This window comes from Pipra filicauda, unplaced genomic scaffold (assembly GCF_003945595.2).
Source record: "Pipra filicauda isolate LSUMZ 115617 unplaced genomic scaffold, ASM394559v2 scaffold10_size6260569_pilon, whole genome shotgun sequence".
Classification (NCBI taxonomy): domain Eukaryota; kingdom Metazoa; phylum Chordata; class Aves; order Passeriformes; family Pipridae; genus Pipra; species Pipra filicauda.
In genome coordinates, this window is record NW_024103541.1 from 3912812 (window position 1) to 3926445 (window position 13634).

General features: G+C 43.2%; 1 protein-coding gene across 1 annotated transcript in view; it reads right to left on the minus strand.

Moving 5' to 3' along the window:
• Nucleotides 1-34: 34 nt before the first annotated feature.
• ESYT3 (extended synaptotagmin 3) overlaps nt 35-13634 on the minus strand; it is a 32336-nt gene continuing 18736 nt past the window's right edge. Inside the window, exons 9-23 of the mRNA XM_027723582.2 lie at nt 13032-13205; nt 12458-12540; nt 11986-12034; nt 11239-11328; nt 10319-10381; nt 10157-10225; nt 8888-8953; nt 7405-7491; nt 6457-6606; nt 5480-5916; nt 4299-4388; nt 3642-3773; nt 2082-2187; nt 1759-1808; nt 35-843 (exon numbers count right to left, since the gene is read on the minus strand). Coding sequence (XP_027579383.1) covers nt 807-843; nt 1759-1808; nt 2082-2187; nt 3642-3773; nt 4299-4388; nt 5480-5916; nt 6457-6606; nt 7405-7491; nt 8888-8953; nt 10157-10225; nt 10319-10381; nt 11239-11328; nt 11986-12034; nt 12458-12540; nt 13032-13205 — 1683 coding nt within the window. The 3' untranslated portion in view covers nt 35-806. The remainder of the gene's footprint in view (nt 844-1758; nt 1809-2081; nt 2188-3641; nt 3774-4298; nt 4389-5479; nt 5917-6456; nt 6607-7404; nt 7492-8887; nt 8954-10156; nt 10226-10318; nt 10382-11238; nt 11329-11985; nt 12035-12457; nt 12541-13031; nt 13206-13634) is intronic.

The window sequence follows — 13634 nt, forward strand, 5'->3', positions numbered from 1 at the left end:
CATATTCCAAAAGTCAGTTTCAGAAAGGAACAGATCAAGTTTCTTACGCAAGACAGAAGTTTATTGTACAGAAACAAGTACACCAAGCTTCCAAAAATATTTTGCCTCAATATTAAAGCTTAGTTTACAAAACTCTGCTGTTCCTCAGGCATAATCTGGGTTTACAAGATTTTGAAATGTACTGTAACAAAGGACAAAACCTATTAAGGTGTCACAAACTAAAACCTTAATGACATCTGGGTAACTAAGCTCCCTGCTTTTGGAAGCTCATTATTTACATACCTGCAGCCACAGTCTGCAAAGGTACTTCTGAGCAGTGGAATACCAATTTCTTAGTTTCTCAAAAAATAAATGCTATTAAAGTTTAATGGGTTCTGTAGCCCTACAGCTGAAGAATGCTGCTTCAGAAAAGTACAACACTTTCATGTTAAAACAACATGAACAAGATCCTGGGGACATGAGACTGCCAAGCAAGATAATGACACTTGGCTGACAATCTAAAATATCCCCAGGTACACTTCCTTAAGAGAGGATTCAAACTTACAAGTCCTTTGGGGATGATTTGCCAGAAATGGCAAAAATAAAAGATTTATTCTCTAAGGACAAATTATTCCCTATGGGGGGGGAAATATGTTTATTTTTTAACTTCAGTGAGAACTAATCTCCAAATGGGATCATTAAATTTACATGTCCTGAGCTAAAGACTGCTTCAAATTTGCAATGAGTGTGCAAAACACATTAATTACAAGAGATATATACATTTATATAAAGTCGAAAAATTAGTGCCTTATGTACATGAGAAGAAATCAAATTCTCCTGCGTCTACTCCTTGTCAACTCATACCTGCAAGACAGACACAGTAAGTAATTACAGTAGTTTAAGACTTTCTTTACAGTTTTAACTGCCACAATAGAGAGGACTCGGGCTGCTTTATTGCTTGGCCTTCACAGGGAGCCTGACAAAGGAGGCTCCACAGGTGGCCTCAGACTTCAGCTCTTCACCAGGAACTTCGGGTGTGTTGTTTTTCCCTCCTCCCATAATTGCCCTGAGACACACACACACACACACACACACACAAGCTGGGCCAGGGAAACATGGTTTTCCTATCTGGAATATTGGCTCACTGCCTGTGCAGATGGCAAGCTCCCGGACTACCCACACTGCATTCCTTGGGCTCCATTGAAGGAGAAAGAAGGAAGAACTACTGCCATTAGCTACAGACGTAGAAGTGGAAAAAAACACCCAAGCCGGGTTCTCAGTCTCTGCCTCAGACCAATGAACACACAAACCTCAGAACCACAATGAACATACAGGCAGAACTGTAAGTGGCTTATTATAATAGTTTCTATAAATGCTTTGTAATTAAAGTTTTATCATATATATATATATTGCTGATCAGAATATTTAGTTAAGATCTTTATCCAAGTTAAAATTTGTTGCAAAGTTGCTTTAATAAACATAATTCTTTTACTTATGTGTCCCCATGGCTTTTATGGTAACATAAAATATGCTGAAGACTATAATTGGCACACAGGCATCTCATTAAAGTTGTCTCACAGGGCAGGCACCGCACAGCCCATGGATTAACACACAATTTAGATAAAACTACCAGATTAGTTCAAGTTAGTCCTGCGTTTGCAGGTCAGATATTCTTCTTGCTCACCCAAACACAGCCCAGTCACCAGAACTTCAACAACAGTCATGCAAACTCCCAACAAAGCAATGGGCAGGTTTTGGAAGTATGGAGATGGTACTTACCATTGTGCAAAACCTTTTATTAAGTCCTCCTGGGACAGGTCGATCCGCACCTTTAAAAAGCCAATTTTATTTGTTTGTATATTATTCAGCATACAAATTGATTAGCTACGCTAGCACTCCTCCCAAGTCAGACCCACTTTCTAGTTCTAGGGCTGCATCTCAGGCCCAAGTGAAAAGGAGCCTCCACATGGTACAGCCTGATTTCAGATGAAAATCTGGCAGATGTTGTTTCCAGATTGCCAGCGAGCTGCATTTCAGGATTACAGGAATGGCCCAGACTGTTCAGCTCTGTTACATCTGTAGTGCGGATTCTTTAAACTTACTTTCCCCAGCTCCTTCCTTTCCTGTGAAATGAACGGCCTGCTGTTTTTCACTGCAATGTCCAGTGTCCTTTTCTTGACATTTTCCAAAGATTCAAAAAATTCAAACCTAAATGTAAAGTTTAGAAAGGAGAGACATAAGTCCTATCTTAAAATCCTGTAAGCATCAGTGGCCAGATTGCAGTGACAGAGTACAACATCAGTAGCCAAGACTTTAACAGGAAAAGAAGGTACAGAAAAGGCAAATCTATAGTTAGATTTCATTCACATTGCAAGAAACCTCTTCCAGGCCTCATGAAAGACTATTACACTGTGTTCAGACTGTTCACTGTGCTGGGGGAAGGAGGAAAACATGCATCCATGATGAAATGCCATGTACCATCTTTTTTCCTCTCCATGGGAAGACCAGCGTGTTTGCCATTCAACCTTCATTACTCAGAGGAAACAGCTGAGCCAAACCCCCAATTTCACAGAATAGCCTTGCACTGAAGAGCAAAGGCTGAAACTTGTGGCAATTAAATTCTTAATGGCTCTGACTCAAGCCTCTGGCACACATCACTAATGTCAAGTGAGTTTTGTCCATGCTAAATCAGTTCTGCCCACCTGAATAGCTTTTCTTCAAGTCAGAGCTGTAAAACAGGTAATGTGTTTTGGAGCTAAGCATTGCCCAACTTATTATCCTTAATTAAGGATGTACAGGATACGTCAATACTGAGGATGAGGAAAACGAGATGATGTTCCCAACAGCTGGGCTGGCACTGAATCAGTGGAGCTACTTGGGAATACACAGAAAAATCCACAGCTCCAGTGTTTTGAGTGCTAAGATGAAATATTTTAAAATCCTTTCTCCATTTCTGACTTACAGAAAGGACACAACACAGGAAAAATCTAAACCAACCAGGATCACCCAATATTCACGTATTTTCCCATATGTGTACCTTCCTCTAATTATGGGACTAAGACCACCTCTCAAAACAGCTCTTCCTCTAAGCATTACTGCGTTTGGGTTTATACAAAACACATTCCATTTCAGTGGTAGAGCTGTGCATGTGACACTGTCACCAAAGGGGTGGGAACATTTTACCCTGTACCACCAGGTACTGATGACAACATCCATCTGTCTGCCCAAAGAATGGTCCAGTCTCTAAAGGCTCTGTACTTCTGCCTTGGACTTTTGGAAAGGTGTCCAAACAAGCATCAGGCAAAGCAGTATAAACAGAGAAGTAGGCTCTGTGAGGCATTTGAATGAAAATATTGCCTTTGCCATGACAGGGAGTTAAACATGGGTAGGGGAATGTCTGTTTGCAAGGAAGCAAGTGCAGCCTGCACCCGCTGGAAGGGGCAGGGAAGAAGGTGTGCCCTGCTACAGAGGGACAGACAACACCACAGGCAGAGCAAGCCCCAAGTACTTGGAAACCACAATTAAAGTGCCATTTGTTTCAGAAGACCTGCAAACGTTCACAAGACAATCCTTAGGACCAACAGCAGCACACCTTAGGAAGCCCTTTCGTTACACAGACATCATAACTATTTCAGCCACAATCTTAATTAACATTTTCTTACTTCTCATCGTATTGAGGGTTCAATGTTTTCTTCTTAACAGAAGTCTTCTTCCTGCTTGTCCACCTTCTATCTGGAAGCAGGTATATACGAACATATGGATCCACTCCACGACTGGAAGAGGGTACTAAGTTTCTGTTAAAAGAAATACAGACAAGCAAGGCAGGTTCTCCCAGTGTATGTTTTAATAACTTGACTCTCTTGGAATCAAACCAAACCTTCATGGGCCAAAAATATTAATCCTGGGAGTTGGAACTAAAACTTTAAGAACATTTATTTAAACAGAATTTTCACTACCGAGTGTGTGGCCACTTATCAGGGTTCCTAAATTAACAATTACAAATTCAGTCATAGGGATCAATCCTTGCCATGATGCCTATCACGAGACCCCAAGACACACATCAGTTGTCAGTGCTGTTCAGAGGAAGTTTTGGGTGGATGACAGTTGAAGTATCTCTACTGCAATGGGCCCTACTCGCCGGCCTCTCTCCCTGACCTGCTGCTGGCACTGACCAGAGCTGGGCCTAGTGAGGCTGCACAGGTTGAGGCCAGCCAGTGCTAAGACATCTCCTGCTGCACTGGTTCTACTCCAGCTTTGCTGAATGACTGACACAAGCCCAGAGAGCTCTGCCCCTCTCTTTCGGTGACTGTCAGTGTTACCTGCAGCCGTTCACCAGCACGACGAGGCTCTGCCGTATGGAAGCATAACGGACTGTCAGCTGGATCTCCCCCAGAGGCATTTCGGTACCACTGCAAGACATTGGCACAGTCAAAGCCTTTCAATACAGCCATTGAACAGACCAAATGCAGACTAAAACCAACTTTCAGGGCACTATTCTTCTCCCTGGCATCCTAATGTTTGCTTTCTAGGAAGCAGCTGGACCACAGAGGTTCCACAGAATCAACATTCCCGTTAGCACCGTCCCTGCCTTCTCTGCACGAACTTGATTTCAGTCCCACAGTACAAACTGCCGAAAAAGCCCCTCCATGGCCTGCTGTAGAAGGAGGAGCAAAGTAGAGGTTAGTGTGTTACACAGCTCGCTCAAGAATGTCCTGTACGTATATGCAAAATGTATGTATATGCAAAATGGGACCTTCTTTATATTTCATTCTGCATGTTATTGAAGTGGCTTCAAATCCAAAAAACATTGTTCAAAATGGTTTAAAAATAGTTTATAAATGAAGCCCTGTTCAGAGCTAGAGAATCTGCCAGTCCAGCAGTACAAGACCGAACAGCGGGAGCTGGGTTTCACATTCAGGTTTATAATTACTCTGATGCTCTTTTAAGTGAGGTGGACCTTCTTTGACACTTCAGTTCATTAAGGATTCTACAAGGTCCATTCTGCCCCCCAGGAGGGAGATTAACAGAACAGACTACTGAGCACTGTGGGAAGGACACAAACACAAGCACACCTATCCATACAAACTTTGTTCACAGCGTCATCACTCTTAAAACACAGCATTCAAAGCTTTAAGCAGCCAGAGAAACTTATCAAGGGTTTATGATACTACAGAAGTGGGATGCTCAGACTTCCAATATCCTGCTGCTAAATGAGTGTTATGGCAGCCAGGAGTGTAGAGAGGTTCTTCAATAATATGAAGCCAATATGTGCAGCATCTCTTAGGAAAGCCAGAGATGTATTGCTTTCACTTTACACCTGATCTGATACTGCCCTGTAATCTACTTTGCTGCTGACTGGAATACTTAGGTCAATTCTTTGTGAGTTGAGAACCAAGACACCAAACGACTTAGCAGCCCTTGAATTCACCTCTATGCAACAGCGACCTATAATACCTAAACTTTCCCACGAGAAGAACAATTCAGCTGGAAGAACACTTACTTATGAATGTCCAGATTGCTGCTACTTAATTCAAAGCAAGAGGAAGGCAGAGAACCCAGAGAAGTGACACTGGGTGCAAGCCTCAGCTCCTGCACGACCGGCAGCGTGGGCACTGCCGCCGCTCCGCTGTGCAGCGCTGACGGCGGGCGATGCTCTGGGTTCTGCTTGTGCTCTGCCCCATCAGGGGCTGCAACTCTTTCACTTGGTACAGGGGCTGCTGAACAGTCTTTAGTGGCCAGGTCTTCTCCACTGTCCCTTTTTGGCAGGGATTCAAGTGCTGCAGAGTCTTTGCTGACAGGAGGTACTTTTGAGACTTCTGGTGGGGAGACAGACTTCTGCTGGTTTCCACCCTTTTCCATAACACGCACGGGACCTTGCTTTGAGGCACTGACACCAGCCTTGACTCTTTCTGGATCAGGTTCTTCAACATTCAGTGCCTAAAAAATCACAAGGGAGAGCAGTGAGTGCTGCTCCCAAAGCACTGGGGTGAATGCCAGCATTACCACCCAGGAGAAAATTTCACCACAAAATTGTAACAGCAGGAATCTGCCATTAGAGATGAAAGGAGTCTGTGGGATTCACTGTAGTGTTCTCTTCTCTTGTCCTACTGCATATACATTTAACACTGTCTAAGCACTGATCCAGAGCACAGTGAGAAAATGACTTCTAAGCATCAGTGTCTCTTACTTTTGAGAAGCTTTGATTTCCCCAGCTTAGATTTTCTCAGACTAACTCTTTATTGTTGGGAGAAGATTTTCAGCCTTGTCTCTACAATAAGTATTAGGAAGCTTCATGGATACTTCTCAGCTCCACCATACACTCTTAATTACACTTAAAGACCTTGTCACACTTCTACTTTCTACTCATCTGTGAAGAAAAGCTGCCTTTCTCCACAGTCATCTTTCATCTCTTTTGCCTGGTTAGAATTGGATGCTTCCACTAGGGAAGCCAAATGAATATACGAAAGAACAACATACCCGCAACACAAGTTTCATCTGAATAAAGCTGTCTGAACTGGAATGGTCCAGCTGGAATCTCTGATCCAGAGTCATGTTTGGGTCCTTAAGTAAGTGGGACAGACATACCACTGAAGTTCCCAGGGCACTATCCCGCTCCTTGTCTTTTATCTAGAGGGGGGAAAAAAAAGGAAACAAAAGTTTGGCAAACTGGGAAGCAAAGCAAGAAGGTATTTCAGACAGAAACCAAAATTAGCTTATTTACTTCTGGACATAATATCAAGTGTGGTTACTTCCAAATGGGTGATACCAGTATTTCAGGGGTGTAACAAATTAGTGTGTTTGGAGTAAAAATCCCATCCCTAACTACACAGATAAGGAACTGCCTCAGCAGAAAAACCAGGCCCTGAGATTTACTGGACCTTCCCTACTTGCTTCAGGGAGAAGCAATGTCCCAGGCAGCTGGGATGGCAACTGGTCTAAACCTTTACAAGCTCTTTAGGTAACTGTTTAGCCTATTTAACTTCAATACACCTTCTAAGTTCAATTCTACAATATCTGACTGACTAGCCCTAGAAGGGGCTGGTGAGAGACAGAACTGCTTAACAAGCCAGAACACTGAGGTGAAGGGCTGTGGTTGGGAATTATTAAGGCTGCAATTTCTGACAGCAAAATATTGATGTCTTTACTACACACCGACCTATATAAAAACTCCTTTGCATTTTGCAGCCAGAAATATCCCACATTTTAAACTCAGATATTACACTACATGATCCTAGAACAAAGGCAGATACCAGTATCACCTAACAGAGAATCACCCATGCAACAACAGGTCCTTCTTCTGTTTTTAAGTAGGAGGAACCCAGAACAAGACAATTCCACATAGAAAACACCAGCACTGATCTCCATAAAAGAGGTTTCTTCCTACAGATGTGCAGTTGGTCTTCCAAGGAAAGGCTTTTCTCTCACCTCAACATGGAGTGACTGGGAATGAGCACTGTGGACAAAGAAGGTGAAAGCCTGGCCCCACGTGGGATCTTTGCTGAAATTGCAGGTCTGCAACAAGAAGATTGTGGCACATACATTAGTTTGTTCTGTAAGCAGCACAGAATGCATGACACTGATCACCAGAGAGGGGCACGGTGACCCTCTTAATTTTATCCAGTGATGCTACACCCCAGCTGTATGGAGAGAGTGGAAATTCCAGGTCAGAAGCGTGCGGAAGCAAAGTCTCTGGCAAAACCAGAACAAGTTTTGCAGGATGTGGAAATGCCAAAGAACAAGTCTGGTGAGCTGCAGTTTGCCCCAGCCAGCGCTGCCTGGACCAGCAGCCTGCCTCACCTGCAGCAAGGCACCGCTCCCTCCCTCCCACCTCTCCACCCAGGGAGAGCCAGAGTGCTGCTTCCAGCCTGCAGGCACCCAGAGCCAGCTCCCAAAGCCACAATGAGCTGACAGGGAAGGGTAGGAAAGCTAGAGGGGCAGTTTCAGGGGTGTAGATCTTGTGGGAAGAGTAGGATGGCACAGCTTCAGTACCATCCACTTCAAGGATGAAAGACCATGGAAAGCACCCATGGGGACTGTGGCTGCTCCATAAACCAGCTGTCTCTGCCAGGCCACGACTGCTGGCTGCAAGGAGAAAGGAGCAGGGAAAGGCTGGAAGTCTTACCTAGCTTAGGAGAGGCAAATGATGTGGTAGGGAGAGGGAAAGCCGAAAAAGGTAAAAATGCAAGCAGAACCCAATTCCTGGGTGAAGCAGGTGGAAGAAACAAAGGAAAATAGGTGTCAGTCCTATACGCCCATGTGTAGCCAAGAGGATTCATTCCTATTTGTTGGGTGTCCAAAAGAACATAGGGCTGCCCTCATCTGCATCCAGCTGCAGGACAGCAAACACGGCAGCTACTGGGAGGGCAGAGCTCAGCTGTTGCTTGTACTCATCAGGCAAAAGTAATTTTTAAATAATGAGAAAGGAACTGAAAGTGAAGTGGAGGAGATCCAGATACATCTGGTACAGGTAAAAAAAAAAAAAAAAAGAAAAAAAATCAGTAAAACTGTGATACACAGCCAGGAAAGGCTCTGATGGGGAAACAAAGGCCAGGTTGATAACAAATGACACCCTGCTCTGAGAAAGCATGAGCCAGATTTGAGACCTATCATTTTTTTCCTCTTCAGCCCTTATAGAACTGGAGTGTCTTGACCAGTATGACTCCATGGCAATGAGCACAAAGCCACACATCTGTACAGCAGCTGATCAGACACCCACTAACCACCACAGCTCAGTGATACAGTGGTTCCATGTGCTGACTGACCTCCACCTCCCAGGCTCTGCAGCCATCACCATAACTACAGCTCTTCACATCAGTTTCACAAGAAGTCCTTCCCTTCCTAAAAGCTACTTGGAAATAGTCACCCATAAAATAGAGTATTTAAGGAAAGCAAAACAGAACAGCGTCACCTTGCTCTTCTGAGTCTTGTTTCCAACTGTGAGCAGGACAAACGAGGAAGGTTCTCGTTCCATCTTCTGTCATTTAATACAAGGAAAAAAGAAGAAATCAGAAAAAAAAAAGAGAAATTTATCGTTTACAGAAAGCTATATCACACCACTACTGTTACTTGAAATGAGTTGCTGGAAAGCTGACCATATTTTTCAGATGTAGGACATCTGAAGGGTGTAGTACACAGGAAAGCCTCCAGCCATAACACAGCACAGTCTTTACCATCAAGAGTACACATTTAAGCCAAAGTTTTATGTACTTAGGTTTCAATAGGTGAGCAGTTAAAAAATTGTCAGAAGCTGTGAGGAAACAGAGAAGAGAGCTGAAGGTTCAGTGGAAAGTCTTCATCATTCCTGAATGAAACAGGACTTTCAGAATTGGTTTCCAAGGCTCAGGACTTGCAGGTAGAAGCAAGTCTTTAGCATCAAGTAACAATTCCTTTCCAGAAGTAACAATACTGAACCTCTTGTACTGTGCTTCTCTGCACTAATGCTACAGAAGTCAAAGCTGAGGAACTGGTCTTGGCACAACACTGCATACAAAGCACTCACAATTAGGTTCAGAATTAAGTGCTAGTAACTCAGTGGTAAAGATGGTACTTAGGAGAGGAGCTACTTGGACAGAATGGGAAGCTTTATCCATAGCTCAGAGCTGTGACTGTGTGTAACTTGTTCAAGAAAAAAGGGAGAAAGACATTCTTCCCTATACCCACCATTTACATCACAGTAGCAAAATATAGTATTTTGGGGGGAAAGTAAATAGAAGCTACGAGAGAGGAGGCAGGAATGACAGAGGCTTCTGAATCCCTCTAAAACCAAGGGGGGAGGAATTTGGTGGTCAGGTCTCCAGTGAACAGGAAGGTTACCACAAACAAGCATATTCCTCCCACCCCAATGTCAAGCTGGAACAGCTCAGCATGGGAAGAATCTCTGCAACAGCAGAAAGGTTATCATGACCTAATCTGATGTCTGCAGACTCTCTGTCCAAAGCATAAAAGTATAAACAACCACAGGCACAATCAAAAATTTCTGTGTTGCATTCTCACTTGGATCTCCTAGACTTTTACTGGGGCAGGGGTGGCCTTTCAATGAATATTTTGAACCCCTGGTCACTTAGATTCTGGCAGTGGAGAGGTTATTTCTCTTGAACCACAGGCAGTTTCAGTTACTACAATGCCCCATAATCCAGAACATTGTTTTGCAAGCATGGGAGGAAAATATAAATCTTACCTTGAGGTACTTGTTATTTTTGATCTTCTTTGCTCCACATTCACCATTCGAATATTCAAAGTGGTTTTTCTGAATTAGTGAAAGAGTATTTAAAATAATTAGTTTGTGGTCTTAAAAAGAGAAGGTTAGGAGTGAAGGCTGTTGCATGTGGTTTGTACTTACTGGAAGGTTGAAGGCACTGTCCAAGTAGACTATCAGAATTGCTGTAGACAGACCCTTCTTATCCTGCAAAGGCCAGGAAAGATAAGCCAAAACAAAACACAAAGTAGATGTGATCACTCACCAAGGACAATGTAAAATATAACAAAATTCGAAGGGCAGTTTCTGAAGGCTAAGCAGCTCTCTGCTTTTCTCCTAAAACTTGCAATTTAGAAGAGCAGAAGCCAATACAGTGTGACAGTTCTAAGCAGACCAGTAAGATGTGTAAGTCTCTTCAATGCACTGGCCTTAATGCTCAGCAATCCCTCAGTGCAGAACTGGTTGGGTTCCCCAGCATAGCAAGACACCTGAAAACATGCTCAACCACATATATCAACATCAATCCAGTATCAGCAGAACAAAGCTTGGAAACAATTTTATTCACTTCAGTGGAACTTCAACGGTTTTGGTTGGTTTTGAAGAAACAGCATCCCTGGGAGATGGGCTTTATCCAAGCAGTTCTGCTGGACAAGCAACAATTTGGAAATACTGCCCTACCAAGCACCAGTTCTGTGTATTTGTCTATGACTAGTACAGGTTATTTCAGGGGCCTGGGGTACTACACAGATCCTAGATGAAGAGGCAGGAGAAAAACTGTCAAAGAAAGGACCTGTGAGAAGCTATTTTGCAGTGAGTCAAACAAAGGTTTGCCAATTCAAGCAAAAGGAGCTGCCAGATTTCAGTTACTCCTGAATTACCAAGGGACCTGGGGCAAGCAAATGCCCTTCCTCTGTAGGAGTGGCAGGGAGGGAATCACATCAGAACTTTGCCAGACAAAAATAAACTCCCATGAATTTGCCCTGGGGGTCCTAATTTTACACACTCCTTTGTTGATCACTGGACAGGGATCAGAGTACCTGAATCCTTCAAGCAAATACACTCACCTCATGTAGCTTTTCTTGGTCATTTAGTAGTGAAAGCCACTCCAGTTTTAAATGCAAGTGTCCGCTTGTTGTCTTACTTAAGGGAAACCACTAAACGGAGACAACAAAGGGTAACTTGAGAACTGTGAGGCAGAATAATTTTTATATGTGTGTGGCAGTCTCTGAGACTTATGTGCATTAGACTACATGAGTTGTACTCTGAGCATTTTAACTTGCACTTTTGACACATAAACTGTAGCACATCCATCTACTTACAAATACAAGCCAGAAAAAAATGGAAATAAGATACCCATATACAGGCAAAGTGCATGGATATTTCCAACCAGCAGCAGCACAAGACAGGCACCCTGACATTGTCTGCAGAGTGCTGGGTTGCAGGATGAACGACCATAAGATCAGATCATTTCTCCCCTCAGCAATCAGACTGCTTCACCAAACCTTATCTGCAGCCTTGTACAAAATGTTTGGTACATATGGGACACAAGATACAAACACAAGATACCCCACTGCTGGCTCAGTGTAACTTCACGGCTGTCTGGGGTTACCAGCTTGGCCGTAAAAATTATTGTAATGGCTACTTTGTAAGTTTTCTGAGTGAAGGTATTTTCTTTTTGTGAAAAGACCACTGTGCAAGTGTGCAAGGTAGCTTTAAGCACACAGAAGTACTGCAGTAGCAGAGGGGGAGCACAAATGAGCACATGTAAGCATACACCACCAACACATTTAGAAATAAGCTGTGATCTTTACCTCATCAACAGTTCTGTCATTCATTACATCCACTAGGCCTATAAGCAAGCTGAAAGGCAAAAAGCAAACATTTCAGTGTATATTGAGGCATATAGCATACTGCTGTTGGGGAGAAAAGAAACCACCACCAAAAAAGCCCACACTCAAGTCTGCTCCAAACAACAACTTCTCCACATTGCCTGTGTGGAGGAATGCACCGGAATGCACTTACACTTCTGAAATCTCTCCCTTGAAAAACTTAAATCTCAAGTCATGTGGCAACCATCACTTCTAATGGCTTCACAGGATTCCCTCTAGGAGCATGGGCCACTCTCTACCTTGCTCAAAGTTACTTGCACTACAAACTAATAACTTGGTATCAATATCTGGGCAAAGGGAATGGCTTCCAACAATATTAAATTGCCAATATAAATAATCCAGGTGTCCCACAGCAGCGGCTACTGGACCCCGAGCAAAGGTCATGCTAATTTACCTGCCCATGAAGTCATCTTTATCTGGATCTTCATCATACAAGTCCACTTCTAGGTCCTGACCAGGTACTTCATGAACAACAAACTGGAGGAGAGAGAGGTATTGATTAAAACCAAAAAGCTGTGGACAAGAACATGACATTTCACAGCTGTATAACACACAAAGGACATTCCCTGCTCTTCTGTGGCTAACTGCGTAACAAATACAATTGATTATAGGTGAAAATATTTCAAATTCAGTTTGCTTGGTTTTGAACTACAAGTTAAACTCCTCAAACTGGTATCCCTAATAAGTGGAGAGAAACCAATGCTAGAGCAGCCTACGGTTGCACTGATTGATATTTAAAGCAGGGCTCTGCACCTCCTCCAAAAACCCACACATGTAAATCAGATCAACCTGAATGACATTTCAAGTTTACAATGTAAATCTGAACTTGTTTAAGGGACAGAAATGCCTCAACCGAGTAACAAGGAAGTCCACCTGCTCCAGTGCAGTCAGGTAAGAGAAGGTCCTCCAAGCACAGGGATGTAAATAGCTACGCATCCTACAGATGGAGAGATCAAAAGATTCAGTACCTCAAATGTCTCGTTCCAAATGGGATTAAGATCTCGGGAAACTGTCTTGCTTCGATGCTGCACCGTGCCAACGCGAAGGAGAGCGTACGGATCGGACTTCCCCCTGATTGCACCAAGGAAACTGTCTTTCTGGACAAGGTTTTCAGCTTCTAGCAGATGAACCCTTATTACCCCCTGAATAAAATAAGATACAGAACTGGTCATGAAAATGCAATCTTTGGATAATTATAATATGCTGCCTCCTAAAATTAGTTATTTCAGGCAGCAAGGGCAGTCACTGTGACAGTTCTGCAAAGACACATAGTTTGACGCAGTACATTTCCAGTGACAGCTGTATTAAAACACTTTTCCCACCACTTACCTAGAGGGGAAAAAACCCTTAAGCAGATGCACAAAGCAATCTAGATAACTGTGCAGGAAATAATATTCAATTTATTTTTAAATCAGAAGCATATATATGCACACAGCATTATTGCCACAGTCAAATCAAGTGTAAGGATCAATTCCCAGTGACTGAAGAAGGAACTAAGCACCCATTGCCAGGGACTTATTTTATTGCACAGTGGCCATTCAACTTCAGTTTGCTGATGCGCATTTGCAATA